This window comes from Monodelphis domestica, chromosome 1 (genome assembly GCF_027887165.1).
Source record: "Monodelphis domestica isolate mMonDom1 chromosome 1, mMonDom1.pri, whole genome shotgun sequence".
NCBI classification, from domain to species: domain Eukaryota; kingdom Metazoa; phylum Chordata; class Mammalia; order Didelphimorphia; family Didelphidae; genus Monodelphis; species Monodelphis domestica.
The window spans coordinates 574774001-574797891 of NC_077227.1; the positions used below are offsets into that span (position 1 = coordinate 574774001).

The following is a 23891-nucleotide window of genomic DNA, read 5'->3' on the forward strand; positions in this document are numbered from 1 at the left end:
GGGGTCCAACAACCAAAACACAGGGGTTGCCTAAAGCCATCGGAAAATACATATTTCCGATGGCTTTAGCCGCTGCGAAATCATGCTACTTTACAGTAAGATCTGGGAAAGAACAGAGACCCTGCTGCCCGCACATTGTACTAATATTAGTTACCTATCAGCAGCCCTCCTGCTATGAGGGGTAGATGGATTTACCCTGTTGCCTGGAGACTGGACTCAAACAGAGAGAGCAGAGACCCAGAGAGAGCACTGGGCGCTGGCTCTGGAGGGGTTAAGAATGAGTCCTGGAGCGGATAACTCCTGGAACGGATAATGGAGCTGAGTAACCCCAGCAAAGTGAAGCCTCAGCTCAAGCTAGAGGGAGAAGAAGGCATCATCTTCGGACCCCCTCCCCAGGCAGGACTGTAAACCTCAAAATTTCTTAGACTTATAAATGTTGGAAATTTCACCATTGGGAAATTTCATACTTGAAAAATTTCCTATTGATAGTGGGTCTTGACTATTGGAATGTGAACCCCATTGGCATGGGAGGTTCCTTCTCCTACCTTCTTAAGATTACTTTAGGACAGAAACCTTTTGCTGAACAACGGAAAGGACTTTGACCTATGCTTAAGCATAGAACAGGAATTTCTTTGAGTCATGATTGATTTTAGAATTGATACAATGGAGATACTTGGAATCAATCTCCACCCTATTCAGTCCTAATAGGATTGAGTAAGGGCTGCAGCCTAGATCAAAATTTAATTATTTGAAATCTCTACCCTACTCAGGTTAACAGGATTTAGAAAGGGCTGTAGCAAAGGATCAAAGATTTAATTATTTGAAAATATGACCTTCAACAGACATGTGCAAAGCCAGAGACCTCTGGGCGGTCCTGGGTTAAGCTAGAGCCTCCATTGGCACAGGGAAATTGATGGACAGGTGATTGGTAGATGTGAGGACTGAGGGGAGGGAACTTGGAGGGTTTCCTGAAGGATAGGGGGGTCTGAAGACTGAGGGTGGTTGAGGAGTTTGTCTGAGTGGTGGGAGTGTGCTCTGAGAAGCTTGCTCTGAAGGAAGCTGAAGGTGGGGGCCTCTGAGACTGTTTCTCCATTTTGGTCACGTGAGTAATAGGGACTGATCTCTTTTCTTTGCCCCAGCTATCTAAGGGCTTGGGCCTTTTGGCCCAGCCTAAACAGAAGGGGCATTTAAGCCCTATTCCCTTCTCTCCCTTTTCTCTCTCTCTATCTCTAATTCCTTTCTTCCTCCTGTTTGTAATTAAACTCCATAAAAGATTGACTGCTGACTTGAGTTTTCATTAAGGAATTACATAGCTGAATTCCTTGGCGACCTTAAATTAATATATATCAGTCTTTTAAAGTGATTTCCTTGTCACAGGACTTACCTCCTGCCCCAGCGCTCAAGCTGCCTCCTGCTGGATTAATATTTCTCAACATATAATTAAATATTATTTTTGTGATTAATCACTATGTTTAAATTATGTTTGATTTGTAGCAATGAGAATATATAATGCATATCAGGTATTTATATTCCAAATCATAACTGTAGCAAAATTACAGTTTTGAAGTAGCCACGAAAATAATTTTTTGGTTTGGAGTCACCGCAACATGAGGAACTGGGTTACAGCATTAGAAAGGTTGAGACCACTGATCTAAACCCTTTTCCTCCCTCCTCAAGTTTCAGGGGAGCCTGAGCCCCCTTGAGAGAAAGTCAGGTTGACTCACCCCTGGGCAACAGGAGCTGAGGTAAAGTCTGCTCAGATTTCTCTTCAGAAAGTCCCTTTAATTGGGAAGTGTTAGGGGGAAAGATTTCCAGTCACGAGCAGGAAAACTGGGTAACACTCAGGAGAAAGTCTTTATCTGCCTTCTCTCTTCAATGTCTCAAAACGGAGAGACCTTCACAGCTCTCCTAGCCAGTCTTTTCTCCTCAGGATTCCACTCCTGGGGCTCCTCCCCTTGTTGAGGAGATCAATTTCATATACTCTTCAGTCTGGCACTTTTTCTTTAGTGCCAGCCTCTATCACAGCAATCAAATGAAATAGACTTTGCTACTAATAGCAATCCAGAACAATTCTGAGAGACTTATGAGAAAAAATGCTATCCACAACTAGAGAAAGAACTATGGGAGTAGAAATGCAGAAGAAAACAAAGAATTTATCACTTGTTTATATGGGTATATGATTTGGGGGGTTGGTTTTAAAAGATTACTCTATTATTAAAATGAATAATATGGGAATAGGTTTTGAGTGATTTTATACATATATATGTATGTATATAAAACCTAGTGTAATTGCTTGTCAACTCTGGGAGGAGGGAGGGAAAAGAGAAGGGAGATAACATCTATTATGTAACCATGGAAACCCCCCCCCCCAACAAATATATGCTCTCCAATCTCAACTGGGCCCCTGGACCCTCACTGTTGCCAGCCAATCCTTTTACTCTTTTTTCTTTTCAGGCACTTACCCATCTGTTTTAGCATCAATTCTAAGAATTGTGGCAAGGCCTAGGCAAATGATTTGCCCAGGGTCACACAGCTAGGAAGTACCTAAGGCTAAATTTGAACCCAGTTCCTCCTAACTCCAGGGCTAATGCTCTACCCACTAATCCTTTTATTTTTTTGAGGACTGACTCTAGTCCTACTCCCCACAATTGCTGGTTCCAAATGCCTTTTTCTCAAACCATTTACACTTTCCTCTAACATCCAGCAGAGGGCAGCTCTTTACATTATAATGAAAAAACTGAGACAATCCATCAGTGAGTCCTCTCAGAGCCAATTCCCTATATTGGTTGTATCATATCAGTACGGTCTCCATCTATTTCCCCCTTTGCTAAAATCACAGAAGATAAGATAGGTTTTTTTTTCTCTCTGTCAATTCCAATCCTTCTACTTGTTACTTCAGTGCCATCTCCTCCAGAAGCTAGCCCTACTGGTGACATCCACATTCTCTTCCTTAGTTTCAACCACTTTTTATCTATTGACTCTTCCATGATCCAACAAAATATGCTCTTAAAAACCTTGATTTGACTTTGCCATCTCTCATTTCCACAATCTTGTACAGGCTATTATTCCCTGTACCTGAAGTTCACTCTTTTTTCACCTGTTTTAGCATCCCTAATTTCCTTCAAAGCTTATTTCTAACACCAACCCTTTCCTGATAAGGAAATAAGCCCTTTCCTGATGCACCTAGTTTCTAAACAACAACAAAAACTCATCTGCTTCAGGCTACCAAATTTAAATAAACAATATTTGCTTTTTAAGTATTTTCTAATAAATAAAGGTCATCACATTAATTTTTAGCTAGACATTTTCTCCCCACCTCCATTACCTTGTATTTATTTTAAATATATACTTAAATGTATATGAGAGATAGGAAAGGAAGCACAATGTAGTGGCTAGGGCTGACCTCAAAGCCAGGAACACCTGGGTTCCAGTCCTATTACATACTAGCTTTATTTTGTTGTTTTTTTGTTGTTGTTGTTTTCAGTTGCCTCTGACTCTTTCTGATTCCTTTTGGGGTTTTCTTGGCAAAGATATTGGAATGGTTTGCCATTTCTTCTTTGGAGCTCATATTACAGATGAGGAAACTAAGGCAAATGGAGTTGTGATTTGCCCAGAATTACACAACTTATTAAGTGTCTGAGGCCAGATATGAATTCAAGGAAGATGAGTCATTCTTGTTCTTGGCTCACGGCTCTATCTGCTGAGTTCCTTCCATGCCCTTACTAGTTTTATGATCCAGTCAGTTCACTGAATCTCTGTGCTCTAGAGTATAGCAGAAAAGGTGCTAAGTCAAATTAGTGGAGGGATTTTTTTTTGCCTTTATTTCTTTAGAATAATAAAATCACAGATTTTTTAAAGGAGTATTTGTTGTCCTTTCCTTTATTCTTATATCATTTACATTTAGCACAAGGCCTGGCAATTTAAGTAATTGGTAATTATGTTATCAATTTAATTACTGGTAATTAAGTAAGCAAATAAATATTTTATTGATCTTTGAGAAATCTGATTAAGGCCTTCATTTTCTTTCATTTTACCCCCCAAAATCCATCCCACTATCTGTAATAAGTTTTGCTACCCTAATAAGAGAGTAGGAAGTGAGTAGAATTCGAATCCAATCCTTGAGTTCCATCCATAGCCAATCATAGGATTTTACAGATGACCGGCTCTAACTTCACTTTACTAGGCTTCGTTTATCTGGTAAACAATGATCTCCAATTAGAACTCTTCCAGCTCTGAAATCCTAAAGTCGCCGGCATTTTATTTCCCGCCCATTTCTTTCCCTTCTCCCGCCCAGTCCCTTCCCCATTTTAGGCTCCCTTCTACGGAATACAAGACTCCAGGCTTTTGCATCAGCTCGCCAGCGTGCATGCGCAGACAGGGCCCAGCTCAATGCGCATGTCTCGGGCTCCAACATAGCTTCTGCTTTCCTTCTTCTGGTACCAGGGTGTCGACGGAAAGAACTGGGCAGGCGTCGCGGGAGAGGGCGGGGAGTGCCTCCGGCTTAAGCCGGGCAAGCCCGGGGCCGCCCCACATCCAAGCCTAGAGGAAAAGGACGACTAGTCGCTCGACTTAGCTAACGTGCCGGAAGGATGTCTGGAGCTCCGGAGGCTGGAGCTCCTAGGGCCGGTGACTCGGATGGCACCGCGGACGCCGAAGCCTGCCAGAGGAAGCTGGAGTCCATGGACCGAATCCCCCGTCTGCCGGTCCACATGGAGAATCTGTTGGTAAGTGTGGGGAGTGGGGAGCTGCCGCTTTGTTTGGGCGGCCTCGGCTCCGGCCCACGAGGTCTGGCGGCCGATCTCCCTCTTTTTCTCTCCCCCTGGGACGTGGGGACCTTGGAAAGGGAAGCTTAGCCCAGTCCTTCACTCTCCTCCAAACATACTGTAGGAGGGGGAATAGGAGGAGATTGCGGGGAGGGAGAGATGTTCTCCTTTCTAAGACCTTTAGACTTTGTGGTTTGTCCAGTCCTGCTCCTTCGTTTTATAGAGAATTTTCGTTTAACTGGGAAACTGAAATGGAAGGGGCGGGAAGCAGTTTGCTCCAGGCTCTCTAGTCACGATTCATCTCCACTGAAATTTTATTAATCCTCAAATTATTATCTGTGCGGTCAGTGTGATGTGCATCAATGTAACTAACCTTTACATAGAAGCTTTAAATTTTGCAAGTCGTTCCCTATATAGTCTCATTTGATCCTCACTGTAATCCTGGGAGGTAAGGTGCTATATTATCATTCCCATTTTACGGTTAAGGACCCAAACGCGGAGGATTGAACTAGTTTATCTGACTCCAAGTCCATTGATATGCCACCCAATTCGTTGCCTCTGCGTATTTGTTTACGGGCTGTACTACTCTTAGACCTTAAGCTCTTTTCATTTCAGTAGAATCCCTTTTCAAGCTCCGTCTTTCTTTGGTGATCTTTGCAACTGCTCGTTGCCCAACCTCCTAAACTGCCTTGCATTTAACTAGTATGTATTCGTGTTTGTCAACTTTGCATATATTTGTTTATAAACTTCATATTTTTGCCGTGTTTAAACTGTGTATGTGTGCTATTTATATTTTTATTTGTACTCCTCTTCCTCGTTAGAATGTAATGTAAGCTCATTAGGAATAGGTACTTGTATTAATCAGCAGCTCACTGTGCTCTGCACGGAGTAGGGGCGTGATAAATAGTTAATGGATTTTGGGCCTTTACTTTGTATCCTCAGGGTGTTGAATGCGACCTGGTACACACGCCCTTTTAAGTAATACCTCAAAGGGTTATTGTGAAGATAAAATGAGACATTTGTAGAGTGCTTTGTAAACCTTTAAAGAGCTATACAGTGTATATAAATGCTATTATTTTTTTTTGTAGTTTATTGATTTAATGGCTTAGTTGAAGGAATGGGACAACTGTTTGCTAGCCACAGTTTTAGATGCTCAAGATTCAAGTCCAAAAATTGAAACAGTTCCTTTTATCTAGGACTTTATATTTTGTGGGGAAAGATAATCATGTCCTCTCTTAAACTTTTCTTTCTCATCTCTAAAACATAGGTAATACTTATACTACTTTGAAATGTCAGGAAAGCAATATATAAATGTTTTTGTTTTCTAAGACTTTAAACAATAAGACATTTCCCAAATATGGTTCTGCATTAATTCTATTGGGTTTTGGTCCAATTTCATTGTTCATATGGTCAAATAGTCCTACTTCAACGCAGATGTCAGCTGAATGAACTGGTCACCTAATTTTGTTACAGTTGTGTTATATGTCAAAGTTGTCTTACAGTCTGTGCAGTAAGTACAATATTTCTCATATATTTAGAAATACTAAATTTTAAATAACAGGCCAATGACTTTTTCACTGTCCCATGCTACAATTTAATTAGGCCGTTTGGATTTTATGTCCTTTAATAAGTGTATGTTAAGAATGATACTGTGCATTAGGTACTTAAGATAGAAAAGAAATAGTTATTAATCCAGTATGTGGAGCCTTCTGTATGTCTTGAGTTTGTAGTGGCTTTGCTACTGAATAGTTATTTGACTGGGCTAGCTCGTTACTTAATCTCAACCTCAATTTCTTCATAGAAAGAATGGCCATACTTGAATACTTATTTAATAAGGTTATTGCGAGAAAGCTCTTTGTAAACATTAAAGGTATTATATAAATCTGAGGTGGTAGTAGTTATAATCAGCATCATAGGATTTGTCCCTGAAATGAACATTAGCTGTCATCTATTGCAATAGCTTCATTTTAAGAAGAAAAAAATTAAACTCCCTCAAAGATGAAGTTCTTTGCTAATAGGATAAAGGTCATAAAACTGTAAGGAGCAAAGTCAGTAATCTGTGGTACTAGTTTGCTGTGTCTCTTCCTTCTAAAAGGACTGATTGGTCAGTGTTTCAGAAAGCTGAAATTTTTACTCTAGTTTTTTATAATGGAATTTTTATTATGAAATTTAGTTTAAGTATTTTCAGGTACGAATTTGGGTGACTCATTTACCCTCTCAGTCAGTGCTTGAACACAACTGAGACTTAAGTTGGTTGTTGATTTCCAGTGGTAAAAGATGTTTCCTTACTGGGAATTACCCAGTGACATCATAGATCCTATTAAAATTATTTAGCACCTCCTTCAGCACCTAATATATTGTTGTATATAATGGTCATAATTTTTGACATTTTTATTCAATAAATATTTGACACAAAATATAAATAGGAATTTGTATCCAGCCAAGGACATATAGTATGTACACAGATACTTTTAAATAGAGAGAGCACTGACTCTGGGAAGATTTCCTTGACAGGCACCTGATCCAAGAGGCCAGGAAAGGATACATTGTAAGCATGATGTGATAGTACACAGAGGAGATGGCACATCCAGTTTCAGGAACTGGATTAGTATTTTTGTTTAGCTGCAACTTAGAGTTTGTGAGGGGGAGTAGTATGAAAATAGGGTTGGAAAGGTGGTATGTAGGACTCAAATTGTTGAGCTTTAAATGTCATGCTGATGAGTTTCTGTAGAGATCTGCCGAAAGGTTTTGATGAGAAGAATGAGTGATAGTTTAATTTCTTAGGGCAGCGGTATTAAATTCAAACAGAAATAGGGCCATTAGGGGGCAGCTGTGTAGCTCAGTGGATTGAGGGCCAGGCCTAGAGATGGACAGTTCTGGGTTCAAATGTGGTCTCAGACTCCTCTTAGCTGTGTGACTGAGCAAATCACTTAACCCCCATTGCCTAGCCCTTACTGTTACCAGTACACACTATTGACTAAGACAGAAGGTAAGGGTTTTAAAAAAGAAAAGAAAAAGGGCCATTAAACCATTCAGAACACCTCTGCCTTGGAGGGATAATCTTCTGTCTGCCTCTCCCCCCCCCCTCCCCCCAAGTTGGATAGACAGGGTGGCCTGGGAGCCCTGTAATGGTTTAAAGTAGTGTCTAAATTAAAATGGTGTCAGCCAAGGATAGATTATTAAGGGCATCTGTGAACTGTTGGAGTTTTTAAAAACCATTTCAATTTAATTGGTATCCTTCATAATCCTACTTATTTTATGCATTTTAAAACACTTATGAGAAGGAGTCCATAAGCTTTACCATACTCTATAAGTCATGGGAGTCTAGGACTCAATGAATTTAAGATCACCTAGTGTAAAGAAAAAAGGAATCAGATAGGTTCCAGGAGTGGATTTGATATAAGACTTGTCAGCTGATTGGATGTGATAAGGGAGGAAAGCAAGAGAGCTGCTCCACTATGAGACTGAAGGAATGGTTTAGCTTTTATCAATAAACTTATTTCAGACAGAACCAGGAAAAGAAAACTTGAGTAATAGTGAACAGAAATCTCTGCCTTTAATTAAAAAAGGGAGGAGGTGTAGAGGGAACGAATGAAATTTTATTGTTATTTTAGGGGGGAACCTAAAGTAGTTTGCTTATTGCTTGTATTTGCCTTCAAGCTAATTTTTTCTATAGACCAGTCACATCATGGTTAAAGCAGAAAAAAAAGTTGCTCAGGAGTCAGAGTACATCTTCAAGTTCAAATCCTGCCTGATACTTTGTACATGTATGATTTAAGCAAGTTGACCTAACCCCCTCAGCCTTCCTGGTAGGTTGCTACTAGCTGATCTCTAAGGTCTCTTATACTCAAATTTCTCTCAATCAGTAAACATTTATTAAGCACATCTACCATGTGCAAGGACTTCTATGCAAAGGCTACAAATAGGGAGGGGAAAAAAGATAATTGATCTCCAATTTGGGGAAAGCACCACACAAAAGAAAGTTGAAATGAGGATGAGGGGGAAGAGGTACTCAATCAAGCATTATTAGGGCATGGTGGAGAAGTCAGAAAAATCCAAAATAAGCACTGTTACTTGGAAAATAAGCAGATATAAGTCTCCTTTTCTTAAATGGAGAAGTTTATGGTTCCATTCTCCAATTAGAGGAGCTGAAGGTACTAATGAAGTGTGAGAAAAAAGATTGATGGAATTTGACTTGGTAGAGAAGCCAGAGTCCAAAATGAGTGCTACCAGAATCCAGGTGGGAAACGATGTTGGAAGGACTTCTAGTTCTTCATCTGGTTCTGTGATCTTTTTAAAAAAATGATTCTCATACTGTTTTGAGATGCTAAGCATTAAAATTTTGATAAATAAATTTTAGGGGGTTATCCAAAGACTTTGGGATTTTTTTGTTCACTATTGGTTAAAGTAATTGAACAGTTACTGATTAGGAAAAGAAGTTTTTTGTTGTAGTCATAGTTGGTGACAAGATATAACCCTTTATGAGAACTAGATATTAATTACTAGCTTTCTTATTTTCTGTTTCACTTCCTCTCTATTAACTCCTATTGAATATTTGCCCTCTGCTTTGTTTTGAAGCTTATTCTACATCTCATTCCCATGCTTCTTGCACTGCTCTTTGTGCCTCAGCATGCCCAGATGTGAGCATATTTTTTCTGAAGGCAACATGAAGTAGTTTACCTTTTAAGGTTGGTAACTGTGTGGGTGGGCTAGTGAGCTCCCTCTCAGTCTTAGCTGAATTATTACCTAAGGAAAAACCTCAAAATAAATAAATTATATTAAGTTTTCTTTTAAATAAATTGTTGGTTACAAGTAATTTAACAGTTATCTTTTTTCCCCTAGCCATCAAAAATAAAGATTAATTTAGAAGAGAATGTACAATACATGGCCATGAGAAGTAAGTTAAACATTGAGTAGTTTTGTTTAAATGTTATCATTTGAATTTCACAGATTTAAACTGCATATTGGGATTTTTAAAAGTGTGAATAAGACTGTTGCTAGGAAGTTAGATTAAATGATTTCTCAGTTCCCTTCAGCACGAAATGCTAAGGTTCGACAGAGTAATAGAACATCCTTTTTCCACACTTACAAAATGAAGTATTCGCAAGAATTCTTAAGGCATTGGGTGTTGTTTCCAAAAGGAGAATTTTAAAATTTTATTTTCCTGTGTTTTAGAGGCTTTCTAGGATTGTAGAATTAACTGGAGGGTTGTTGTTAAAGGATCATCTAATACAATCCCCTTATTTCACAGATGAAGATTTTTTCCTTAAGTGACATAAGAGATAACATTGATTGTATGAATGAGTCCTTGGGATTCAAATCTAACTTCCTTGATTAAATCATGGAACTCTTTCCACTAGGCAACATTGTCTATTGATATCAGTACTTAAATAATGTTTACAGAAATGCTTATATTTCTCCACCATAGAAAACTCCATACATTTACACTTTAAATTCTTCAAACTTTACATGATCTTAGTATGTTGTACATGCTTCAGCACTGCTGATTTCAACCTATCCATGTTTTCTCATCCTATTTGATTCTTATTCATTTCCTCCTATAAATCCTCTAGCCTTTGGAAGCTCTATGACCTAGAGACCTTCCTTTAGGCCTTTTTACTTTCCATGGATAACAGTGGAGCATCTGGGTTGTCCATCTTATCTTCAGCTTTCACAATATGATTGATCCACTTCCTTTGCTGATCATGTATTTATGAGATGCTATCTTTTATGAAATTTCTTGCTCAGAAGTGGTATTATGGTATGGCCTTCTTGAGGTCATTCATGAATTATATTTCTTTGGAAATTGTGTTCCATGATTTTAAGCTATATTGTATTTCTGAAAGTCAGGTTTTTGTATTAAAATCTTATGGTATTTACAAAATTAGATAACCTAGAAACTCCCAAGAGACAAAGTTGTCAGCATAGTTGCCCTCTCAGATAACAAGCAAGACAACCTCATGTCTTCCTACTTTCTTGGTTCATCCTCCTTTCTTACCCCATCCTCCTTTCTCACCCTCTGTTAGGTGTTGTCATGACTTCTACAGGAGACATAATGTCAGTTATAATTCTTTATCCTTCTTGAAATCTATAACAACACTAAGAAATAAAGATGAGAGTGATAATATTTTTCATCTGAGATAGAAAAGTAAATTACCTTGAGATTGGGGTGGGATAGCTTTGTGGTTTTTTTGGTTTTTTTTGTTTTGGTAAATTTTATGTAATTTGTGTTTAGACATTTAAATAATATAATTCCTAACTAGTATACATTTGTTTTTTATTTATTTAATTTTATTCATTCATTCATTCATTTTAAAAAACCTTACCTTCCATCTTAGAATCAATACTATGTATTGGTTCCAAGACAGAAGAGTGGTAAGGGCTAGGCAATGGGGGTTAAGTGACTTACCCAGGGTCACACAGCTAGGACGTGTCTGAGAACACATTTGAACCTAGGACCTCTTGTCTCTAGGCCTGACTCTCAATCCACTGAGCCATTCAGCTGCCTCCTACTAGTATATATTTAAATAAATACTTGTTACACTAGAAGAACTTCTACTTAGCATATTAAATTTGGGTTCTGTTATCTTACTGCCAGCTTAGAAGTAATGAGATTAAAAATCCACCAGTCACCTCTATAAATCAAATGTAGAACTAATGCCCATTAATTTAGAGACTATTTTACAAAGTACCATTTTATCTGCCTTTGGAATTAATCTGATTATATGAAGCATGGTACTTAGGACAGTAATGAATTAGAGAAGATAGCTGTTTTGAAGTGTTTACATTTGAAGTATGGTACTTGGGATAAAGGATACATGAAAAGGGAGAAAAGAAAATCATTTACCTCTGATCAGATTGATAGTTAAGTTATTTAAAAACACTTAGTCAATATATATTAAAGGCATTTCTCAAATGCATTATAACTGTATATTAAGTCTGCTGAGGTTCTATAATTTCATTTCACAGAATTTTAGAATTAAATGGGATTGCAGTGGCCATATAAATCAACATACCCAAAAACGAATTTTTTGTTGAATTTTTCAACTATAACAATTCATAAAGACCCTCCACTAAATTACAGAGGGTTTGCTACTTGCATTGGTGGAGGAAGTACCTCCACCATGGAAGTTATTGATCTTTGAGGTTTTATAAAGTGTTTATAGATATTTCTAGGGTGCCTAATTAGAGCTTTGAGTCAAGAGGGTTACAACTAGCATAGTAGAAACAACTAAATTTAGCACTTAGTTAGCAAAAGTAACTAGTTAAAATGGTAAGCTACCATTGACTTGATCAGCAATGACCTCGTGACTTGATGTCTATGCTCCACTGCTCCTTCCACCCCCAAGAACAACATTTGAAGTATTAGTTGGCTGTTTGTTGTTCTGCTTGCCCCAGGTTCAATAATTGGTAGTTAGAATTGAGTATCAATACAAAAAAAATGTGTATGAATGATAAAGAATGTGCATAAATATTTTATAAAGCTTATTACTAAAAAGCATGTTCTGTTTTTTGTTGTTGTTGTTGTTGTTGTTTTTCCAGAAGCACTAAGAGTGGCAAAACCTCGTTATGATGTATCTTTGGTTTATTTAACTCGTAAATTTATGGAACTCATCAAATCTGCTCCTGGTGGAGTTCTTGATTTAAATGAAGTTGCAACAACATTGGGAGTACGGAAACGAAGAGTATATGACATCACCAATGTATTAGATGGGATCGACCTCATTCAAAAAAGATCTAAGAACCATATTCAGTGGATGTGAGTTGAGTCGAGCTTTTTATCTTTTTCCTTTAAATCATCTAATCTTTTTCAAGAAAACTACCCATATATAATAGTTTTAAATTGTTGTACAAATAAGGAAGTTTTATACATTAGGAAGAGTTTTATTTACTTCTGACTTCTTTTAAACTAATCTAAAGTAGTTAAAAAGTTTAAGGATAGAGAACCTTAGGATCAGTTAGGAGCCATTACCCTTGAAAAATACCAGATATAATATTTTTAAGAGTCCTTTTGAGCTAGTTCAATAAATAGCCATTACATTTTTGATTTCTGATTAATAAAGAAGAATTAATTAAGACTTCAAAAGTAGATGGATACTTTGAAAAAAAATGATCCCTTAATGATTCTATTCAGTAACCTAAAGAAATGGGGAATAAATCCATAAGATAAACTGAGTTTAAATCCCAGAGAGAGAGCTTGTATAGAAAGAAGGCTCAGTGTAGTCTATACTTAAAGGTAATAGGTGACAATTATCTAGCAAAGGAAACTGAGAAGATTCCTCCAGACAGAATGAGTGGGTGATCAGTAATATAGCATGCTATATAGAGGTCAAAGTTGAGTACTCAGAAAAAGCTATTGAACTTGGCAAATAAGGGATCATTTGTAACCTTGGTTAGAACAGTTTCACTTGTGGGGTCAAAAAGGATTTGAGAGGTGATCAGGTAGTGAGGAGGTAGAGCCAATGAATATAGATGACTTTTTCCAGGAGTTTAGATATAAAAGAAAAATATAGGGCATAAATAAAGATAGTAGTGCCTTCTCCATACTTGCCCCCCCCCCCAAAAAAAAAAGTCAACAGTTTATTATCTGAATAACTTAACCAACACTTTGTTATTACAACAGAAATCCATCATGACCTTAAATTTCTTTTAGTCTTTAATTTATTATTTTTTGACATTGATTTTTTTAGAATTTGATTTCTAATTTTTCTCCCTTCCAATTCCTTCCCTACCCATTGAATAAAGTATCAGTTAGGGATGTGAAGTCACATCATGACCTTTTAAATTAATTCAAGTTTGCATCTTCAGTTATTTGGCATAGTAGTTGGAGAACCCAAATTCAGATCTGGTCTCAGAAACCAGATAATAGCTGTGTGCCCCAGCCACATTACTTAACCTCTGTCTGCTTCAGTTTCTTCAGTTAGAAAATAGAAATAGCACCTACCTTCCAAAGGTTTTGTGAGAATCAAATGAGGTAATATTTTGGTAAGTGTCTGGCACATAATAGATACTTAATAAATGCTCATTTCTTCCTTTCACTCAGAGTAAAACTTGTAAGGAGTAGGAAGTAGTCTTTTCCTCTACTCTACAAATTAGGTCCCTATTAAAGTTCCTTCTCTAGTCTTAGTCACTTTGGTTTAAAACTTCTCTTCAAAATTTCAATTGCTATTGTGTTGGGAAGTTTACCCATGAAAATGTCTTATTTTCAATTAGTGGGAAAAAATCCTTTTATTGTATAACCAAAATTTCTGAAATGCAAGTGAGCAATAGTTTACTTCATTTTATTAAATGATCACTCTAATATTATTCATTGTTAGCCTATTATTGCAGGTAAGTATAATGTACACTGGAGTTTATTAACATTTTGGACAAGCTATAAAGAAGTGTAAAAGTTAGTGAAATAGTATCCTAATTTGAAAATATTTTTTATTAACTTATGGTTTTTTTTTTCATGCTTTTTTTAAAGTGGATCTGATCTTGGTGGTATTGGATCAAAAGTACCCCAACAAAAGAAGATAAGGGATGAACTTACTGATTTAACAGCAATGGAAAAGGCTTTGGATGAGTTAATTAAGGACTGTGCTCAGCAGCTGTTCGAACTAACAGATGACAAAGAAAATGAAAGATATCCTTTATCATTAGCTATGTAAAGGGTAAAATTATGGCTGAGACTGAATGTATAATTAATTTAGGTCACCAAGGATTTTATTTGTAAAATCCTAATGAAAAAACCAAGTCAGCTGGAAATTTTATGTTGATTTTAATTGATAGTGGAGGAGATTAAGGAGGAGGAAGAAGGAAAGAAGTAGGTTTTCTCCTCCCCTGGCTAGTGCAAGGGGAGAGATCCTAATCTCTCCTAAGATAAGGGTTTGGAGTATGAAGGAGGAAGTAGTCAGACTTGAACTCGAAAAGGCTAAGCCAAGATGCCGGAACCTGAAATCAGCTCTAGGGAAAAACTCACCACCAACCCAGACAATAGTTGCTACCACGCCAAGATGTCAGGATGCTTAGCACACTGCCAGCCAGAGTCCTCTCTGCAGGGAAAGAGGAAGAGATAGGAAGTGACATGCCTTATATAGACGTTTTTACATCACTTTTCTGTATTTCATATGTACCAATGATAGCTTAGCTTGACTTAGGACAGACCGCGAGTCTGTTAGCTGTTTTCTGCACATGTCTGTTGTCTTTTTTTCCCAGATACTTTTGAGTATGGTGCAGGCATCCTGACCTTGTTAAACTGAGTAGGGTGGAGAAATGTGGACTTCCCAAGACTGATTCTGTTATTCCAAGTATCTATTGTTACTGATCAGGAAATAGCTAAATCAAATCTTCTAAAGAATGGTCTGATTAGGGTGAAATAGTTTTAAAATTTACAGCTATCAGAATTACTCTGGAACTATCTGATTTACTATTGTTAACTATAAGACTTAATTATGTGAATAAGATGGAAAATCAAGCATTTGGCCATTGAAGTACACACAGGAAAACTTGTAGACTTAACACAAACTACAATATTACTTTTATAGCTTTACCAAATGAAGTTAGTGAATACTCTGGAAGATATCTCTCATTGATAGCCAAAAGTGATCATTATTAGGATTATTTTATCATTCACTTTTAATGTGGCATGTTTTCATCCTTTATATTCATCTTCAAGTGTTATAAAGTTAACTACTTTTCTGTTTGGTTTGCTTTCCAGCTTACAAGTTATGTTCCCCATATTTTATAAGATAGTTATTTGGGGGGGCAGCTGGGTAGCTCAGTGGATTGAGAGCCAGGCCTAGAGATGGGAGGTCCTAGGTTCAAATCTGGCCTCAGACACTTCCCAGCTGTGTGACCCTGGGCAAGTCACTTGACCCCCATTGCCTAGCCCTTACCACCTTTCTGCCTTGGAGCCAATATACAGTATTGACTCCAAGACGGAAGGTAAGGGTTTTTAAAAAAAAAAAAAAAAGATAGTTATTTGGAACTAGGAATACATTTTCCTCTTAGAGCACTACAAATAATGATTAGATTTCCATATTGTTCAAATTATCAAACATTTATCAAGCCCCAGCTATATGAGACATTGTACTAAGTTTTAAAACTAGCTCACAGTTTAACCATAATATAGCTAAATAATACCTTACATTCTCCTTAACCTTTCTGCAGCCTTTGATACTACTGATCACTCCTTGATATTCTCTCTAGGTTTTTAGGATATCACTCTCCTGGTTTTCCTCCTACCTGTCTGACTTCTCCTCTGTCTCCTTTGCTAGATTCTCCTTTCAGATCATGCTTTTTATTTTATTTTATTTTTTAAACCCTTACCTTCCATCTTGGAATCAATACTGTGTATTGGTTCCAAGGCAGAAGAGTGGTAAGGGCTAGGCAATGGGGGGGTTAAGTGACTTGCCCAGGGTAACATAGCTGGACAGTGTCTGAGGCGAGATTTGAACCCAGGACCTCCTGTCTCTAGCCTGGCTCTCCATTCACTGAACTACCCAGCTGCCCCCTCGTGATTTTTAAATGAATGTACTTCACAGTTCTGTTCTAGGCCCCCTTTTCCCTTTTTACTGTTACACTTGGTAATTAAATCAGCAGTAGCTGATAGATTTAATTACCATTTTTATGCTGATGATGTTCAAATGTATTTTTCCTTCCCCAGAACCTTTGCTGATTTCCAATATCACATCTCTACCTGCCTTTCTGACATCTCAAACTAGATGTCCAGCAGCTATCTTAAACTCAGTATGTCCAAAATGGAACTCATATAACTTCCTTCTTTCTGCCTTCCCTATTACTTTTTTTTTTCAAACCTATATCTTCTGTTTTAGAATCAAAATATCAGTCCCAAGGCAGAAGAGAAGTGTGGGCTAAGCAAAGGGGTTTAGTGACTTGGCCAGCTTCACACAGCTAGGAAGTAATCCAAGGCCAAATTTGAACCCAGGACTACCTATTTCCAGGCCTGGCTTTATCCATTTACTCAGATCCTTGGGTTTACAACCTAGGAGTCATTCTAGATTTAGCCTGTTGGTGAATCTGCCTGCCTTAAGTCTCCCCTACTGCAATTTTTCCTCCATTGAGCACCAAAGTGATTTTCTTAAAGTTATAGGTCTGATGATGTCACTCTGACTACTCAATAATCTCCAGTGACTCCCTATTGTATTCGAGATCAAATACAAAAATACTTTATTTAGCATTCAAAAACCCTTCATAATTTATGCTTCCATTTTTCCAGTGTTTTTGTAACTTGCTCCCCTCAACACAATTCGGTGACACTGGCCAGCTAGCTGTTTCCACAAATAAGATACTCCATCTTTTGATTCTGGTCATTCCTTTTGGCTCTCCCCTATGCCAAAAATTCTCTCTTCTCTGCTCAGACTGCTGATTTTTCTGGCTTCTTTTAAGCTCTGACTAAAATCTCTCCTTTTGCAAAAAGTCTTTACCCACTCTTAATTCCAGTGCCTTCCCTGTGTTTAATTATTTCCTATTGATCATGCATATAGGTTACTTTGTGTCTGTTTATTTGCATAGTGTCTCCCCCATTAGATTATAAGCTTCTTGAGAACAGGGACTGTATTTTTGTCTCCTTTTGTATATCTAGTGCTTATGTGGTGGGTACTTAAATACTTGTTGATTGATTATTTAGCAGAAAGTTCTTTCTTGGTTATTAATGGATAGAAGTTTGTCTATGAAATTCTTTTTGGGGGTTTTAGTGATGATTTTCTGTACTATCCAGTACTTTTTTAGCTTTCCTTAGGCCTTCCACTGGGCCTACCTTGCCTTTTTAATATCATCTTCCCATTCAGAATTCCTGTTTACCAACCAAGATCATCTAAAGCTAAGCTTTAGAAGAAAAGCAGTGTAAACTAATCCATACTGTATCATTTATTTGTATTTTACCCAAAAGAATATTCAGTGATAAAATTTCAGGTAGTATAACAAAGTAAGATGAAAAATATAAATAGTAGAAAGACAGTATTTTAAGATAAAATAACAAATATTATTTCTACTTTTGCTTTAGTCTGACAGAAGTTCTTGACAATGCTACTTTTCTCTGTTCTCTTACACTGCATCCTCATTTATCTTCCCTAGAAGACTGCTGTTTTCCTCTTCTCTTCACCATCTTTACACCCTAATTCTCTCTTTATTACCTACAAATATTATTAACTCATCTTTACAGCCAAACTCCTTGAAAGGAGTTGTTTACATTTCCTTGCCTTCCATTTAATTCTCAGCCTTGCAATGTAGCTTCTGATGTTAGCTTTCAATTAAAACTACCCTCTTTAAAGTTACCAGTAATTTCTTAAGTGCTAACATCAGTGGCTTCTTTTTGGTAGATTCTCCCTGATCCCTCTGCATCTTTTGACAGTGTCAAAATACTTCTTTTGCCTAGATAGTCCTTTGGCTACATGACATTGCTCTTTTGAGTTTTAACATATCTGGCTCTTTGTTTTCTATATCCTTTGCAGGATCATCATTCCCTTCCCACCTACTAAGTGTAAACATTTCTCAACATGTTTTATTATGTCCTCTCTTTTCTCTTTCTCATTTTCTTTTCCTCTCTCCTTCCCCCCACTTCCTGTCTTTCATCCCCCCCTTTCCCCCCTGTATTAGCTCTGACAGGTTAAATAATAATCCAATTTCTGACATGACTACTGCCTATTTATACCTAAGTTTCCTAGAGTTCAAGTTCATTATGCTCAAAGCATAATTTTGCTTTTCTTAAATCTATCCTTTAAATAAATTTGTGAGGGCATCACTTTCTAGTTCTTCACATTTGGAACTTTCAGATAATTGTTGACTCCTTTTCTTTGTCCCTTCCCCTATCCTCTCTGTTGCCAAGTCTTGCTTGATTCTAGATCCACATTTTTGTGTAATTTCTACAGTACTGAGTATATGCACATTGAAAAGCAAGATAGCTTCTGTTCAGAAGGCCTTCGTTCTAATAGAAGATAGTACAGTTAGCATCCTTAGATGGTAATGCAGCTTTTTTAATGTTGTTTCCATTAGATAAAATGGTTCTTTTGAACAATTTGATAGTGCAAAAGAAACAGGTCCATAGAAGTTATAAGTGGCTTGTCTCAGGTCAAAACAGTAGGTGCCGGAACTAGGACCCCCTGCTTGAAATCTAGCACTCTTCTGTATTCTAATTCCTTCCCAAATTAGAAAATTTGGTAGCCTTGCTAAAATTCTGTTATTCCTTTATATCTGTTTTAATAATGTTTTGTCTAGTAATCTATATTACTAGAAAGAAACCTGGAGCTAAAATAAAGCAATTGTTGAAAAAACCGGCCTTGTAGCAGAATCTGTGAGCAGTTTATCACTTTGGCTCAAACCTCTAGTGTTTTGTTTTGTTTTGTTTTTTAACTAAGCTATTAATTTAGCTACATAAGTTAAGAACTGCCTAGATTTGTCTTATGAAGCATTTATTACTGTGACATCTTCATTGCTTTTCAGCTAGTAAGTATGCTTCTAAATTTAGAGATTCCTTGACTGATTTGTACATTAGCTTATGTGACCTATCAAGATATCCATAGTATTCAAGCGTTCCATGAACAGATTGTCATTGCTGTCAAGGCTCCAGAAGAAACGAAATTGGAAGTGCCAACTCCTAAAGAAGTAGGTAGTACTTTAAATTTATTTGTTCATAGGTTTTATTTTAAGAAAGTCTATTTTGTTAAAAAAAAAAATCTCACTATACTTTCAAAGTTTATCTAACATCATTACCTTCACTTTGAACTGGTTTACATTTTATTTTATAAGAAACAGTTGTATCTTTGAGTAGGATTTATTGGAGTCTCTTATAGATTATAGATGATAATTGCATTATATTAGATATGTTACCTTTCTTGCATGTCAAGAGGGATTTTAAGCTAAAATTGTAGTCTTTATATTATTAATGAGAAGCATCCAAAATACACAGTACTTTGAATCTCTGGTCTTATTGATGTAGGTTCTCCTTCTGCCAGTATAAATCATTCTCCATTCACACCTCATCCTATATGATCCTGGTCCATGTCTTCTCCTTAATCTTTCAAAGATGATAAATTCTACCCCTTCTCTAGAGTTTAGGGGTTTTTTGTTTGTTTTTTAAGATGTTTTGTGGGGATCCTTGCAGCTTTTGGACTTTTTAGCATTCTCAGGGCCTTTGCTAGAGTCACATAAAAGTTGTTTCAATTTCATAAGAATCTCAAAAACAAAGCATATCAGACCCCTCTTAGGCATATGGCACTGTGCTAGAGTCCAAATCAGTCACTCTGGATGAACTCTTAGGTCAAGAATGCCATTAAAATTAAGATGCAGACTGCTTATTCAGAACCTGAAATAGATGTGCCTTCTAATAATGGGAGAACTTAGAAATAGGACAGAAAATTAAGATGTGAGATCTTCTGCTATGCTGCATCTCACTGCAACTCACTTTGTGTTGTGAACACAGTGAAGGGCAGCGCGGGAGGGAGGAATGCCATCTGTGTTGTCTAGACCGGGCCTAACAGACATCCCCAGAGAACCAGGTAGGGGTTTCAATTCCAACTGTCAACATGTTGCTTTTCATGTATGTAACATTACCATTTTATTAACGTGCTAGGGCCATATTTCTCCTGGGGATGTTTTTAACATCCTCCAAAAATAAGAGTAGATGAATAAAATATGTATGGTGGGGGTGTGTGTGTGATCAACTTGCATGAAAAAAAAAAAGGAAACCACCCTTTTAATGAGAACTATGCTTGCTTGATTAGATATGGAGATTATATTCAGCTGTGTTGCTTTCTCAGTAATTGATATGATCATTCTTAGAGAGAAATGGTTAATATGTCAAGTATTATATGGAGAGTCAGCATTTCAAGTAACTCAGTAAATGCAATATGGTACAGAGGAAAGAGCATGGGCTTTGAACTGAGGGAATGAATTAAAAATTAGTTTTTCTGCTAGCCATCTGTGGGACCTTTAAAACATCACTTAACTTATCTAGGCCTCAGTTTCCTTTTTTGTAAAATTACCAGAGGAGAGTTGGATTAGATGTCCCATTAAAGTCTTTGACAGCTCTAAATTTAAAATCCATATAAATCATTATTTGATGACCTAGACATATTAAGTGCTAATATTTTCCCCAAAGTCATTAAATTATGTGTTGTTATAAGTCTATCCAAGTAGTTTGGACTTGGTAGATTTTTTTTCCCCTCTAAAGATTCTTGTTCAGGTTTGAGAGAGCTGGTCCCTATAGAATTGATCTCATAATCATCTAAAAACATCCAGCTTATAGTACAGTCTATGCTTTTTGGTCATTTAGCTTAGGCTAATCAGGAATCTTTGTTTTTCATTAGTGGATAAAATGTTTTGTTCTCAGGTACTGTTTGCCGTAATCATTAAGTTAAAGTAAAAGACTTGAGAAGAGAGAAACAGGGCCTTAAGTAATTGAATTTTTATACTTTTGCTCCAAACCATTACTATTTATCCCTTAGTATCATATGCTTGACCACTTTGCTAATCTAACTAGTTGACTATATCTAATTATTTTCGGTTTCCACTGTATTTTTCTCACAATTATTTCATGATAAAATAAGGTAAAAATAAAATTTACATTTTCAGGAAGGTTTGCAAGCCTTACTTATCCTAGTGAGTGAAACAAAACTAGTTAATGGATTTTCCTCATTCATGTTTATATCCTGTGTTTCTTTTCACAGGACTGTATAACAGTTCATATAAAGAGCACAAAAGGACCTATTGATGTTTATTTGTGTGAAGTGGAACAAGATAACATAAGTACCAAAACATTTGAAGAAATGAGCACTGCTTTATCTGAAAGTAAGCCTACAGTTCATCTTGATCAAGGTAAATATAAAGAGATTGTTGGGGAATTTGGAATTAATAATTTAAGAATTCAGCAAAGTGTATTTTAGCCCGTATATATTATAATCTTCTAAATAAGTGTTGTTTTTTAAGCATCAAGCCATAAAGAAGTGTTTTGCCTGACTGTGAAATTAAATTCTACATTCTTTTTTTTCTTTCCAGTGAAAGAATTACAAATATTCCATCATTTGGGAGAGATGTTTTGAAAAAAATAACTGGAAATTATAATATTGTTTTATATTTATATATATTTGTTCATTGGGTATTTATCCTATAATTGGAAATGTGTTGTTATGGAAAGACATTTTTTAAATGGAAGAAAAGATTAGTTATTTTCAATCTAGAGATTTTCCTATATCATTCTCTTCCTTTCCTACTTAATGGATAAAATATAGTACCCTTCCTTTGAAACCATTTAAAAATCTCAAGAACTGAAAAGGTCAAAAAATTCTGAGGCAGTTAAACAAATTACTTAAAACTCTCTGAAAGCTCCTTCCTTTTTCTTTTGATTAACTCCTTTGTAAGTTTGAATCTATTCTCAGGTATTTAGGGTGTGAAAAGGAGAGAGTAAACTCAGTTTGCAGGGAAGTTGTGTTTTGTTAGTAAACATATTTCTATAAATTATTTTTGTCTTCATATAAAGAAGACTGTTAGGCTTATTGAAACTTTACTTTCTTTTCAACAGGTAAAGTAAATCACTTTATTAAGTGAATAACTTAAAAATGCCATTTTCCTTTTAATCTTTGGGTTAGTTATATATTTCTGTTACCTCTTCTATCCATAATATTTGAAGCCTTAAAAATATAGACAAAAATCAAATTTATTCCACTGCCATAATCACTATTCCACTTCCTTTTCCAGATCAATGTGTGTGCTTAAACTACGTGGTTTGTTCCAAGCACTCACCTTCCAGTTTAATTATACTTAAGGGAAAATTAATTGGCAAAACCCTAAATCATTGTAATTGTTTTTAGAGTGATTTTAATTGTCAGTCAAACCTGGAATTGTAAATACCACTTCTAGATGTATTAGTGAGAGGGAAACCCAGAATGTGGCTACTTGTCAAGTCTGGTATTTTTTAAAGCATATACTATATATAGCTACTGTGCTTACTGGGGTTTCAAAAAAAGCTAAAAACTCTAGGCCTGGCTCTCAGTAGTAGTTTCAAAAATCATCTCATTTTGGGGTGTTTGGTTTATGTATTTTCTCTCAGAACTATTTTAGAAAGCCATTTCAAATGTTTTGAGGTTTGCCTCTTGTTGCATTAATATTTTAAGTGGTTTTAACTTTCTTCCCCCTTTAAAAACATATTTTTTTACCAGTGATTTCCAAACATGTTCATTTTTCAGGCATGAAACTTCTCATCTTTTTCCCCTTCCCTTTTCCTCAATTAAGAAAATATTCTAAATTGTGTTTCTTTGCAGAAGGAAATCTGCAGCACAGTGAATCAAGTGAAAAAACTACCTGAATTATCTTGAAATTAAAATTCTGGAATGATTTCAACAATTTTTGTCAAGTTGGCTTAATTTCTTCTTTGGTGAGATTTGTAATTTTGGACTTTAAAAAAAATCAGCCATGGAGGACTTCTGTGCCCAGTTTGACATCAACATTAAGGCCAATAGTCTTAGTCATTCTCTTGTTACATCAATGGCTCAGTTTATAAACAATTATGAAAGTGTAATTTGGTGTTTACTTAAGTAAAGCAAGGACTTTCTCTACTAAAAATATTTCATGAAAAAAATCTTCTAGAGCACAAATTTGTTACCATTAAAACATTTGGACTAATCTGAAATTGAAGAACACAATATGTCATTAACTTCTTTCTTTACAATGCAGAATATGTACTAAGTGAAATTATGCTTTACATCATGTGAGTACTGTTTGCATTGCTTGCAGTCAGCTGCTAAATAGTAAAGGTGTACACAATAAAATTAAATGTGAATACTCCTGTATATATCTGTATAATGTTTAGATAACTCATGAAAAATGTGAAGCATACATAAAATTTTCACTTTGTACAGGAAAAAATAAAATGTAAATATGAAAAATAATTTGCTTTTTGTGCTTTTCTGAAATATCCAACAGAACTTCAAAATCACCCTGTTATTTTTAGGTACAGAAATTTGTGAGGCTTGTACAACAATGCTTTCCTCAACCAGTTAAATGACCTCTTTTATGCATCTGTTTGAAGGCTTCTGTTGATAAGACTTTTCTCTCAAATGGATAATAATCTCTTTAATTCTGAAGATCCCTTCAGTGATTGTATCCACCCATGCTTGCAACTTTTATCATTAT

The 23891-nt window shown here is 36.3% G+C and overlaps 1 protein-coding gene across 1 annotated transcript; it reads left to right on the forward strand.

Annotated features, from left to right (window-relative positions):
* Positions 1–4388: 4388 nt before the first annotated feature.
* E2F6 (E2F transcription factor 6) lies at positions 4389–23647 on the forward strand. Its single transcript, XM_007476321.3, has 7 exons — positions 4389–4724; positions 9606–9660; positions 12306–12522; positions 14230–14388; positions 19253–19367; positions 21431–21578; positions 23021–23647. The coding sequence occupies exons 1-7, from the start codon at positions 4590–4592 to the stop codon at positions 23062–23064; spliced, it is 873 nt and encodes a 290-aa protein (XP_007476383.1). The 5' UTR covers positions 4389–4589; the 3' UTR covers positions 23065–23647.
* Positions 23648–23891: the final 244 nt, after the last annotated feature.

Excerpts from the sequence above, each read along its gene's own strand:
- E2F6 (XM_007476321.3), top strand. The coding sequence starts at position 4,590 with ATGTCTGGAGCTCCGGAGGCTGGAGCTCCTAGGGCCGGTGACTCGGAT. Across the intron at positions 9,661-12,305 it reads ACAATACATGGCCATGAGAA|AAGCACTAAGAGTGGCAAAA; the intron begins GTAAGTTAAACA and ends TTGTTTTTCCAG. Across the intron at positions 12,523-14,229 it reads AAGAACCATATTCAGTGGAT|TGGATCTGATCTTGGTGGTA; the intron begins GTGAGTTGAGTC and ends CTTTTTTTAAAG.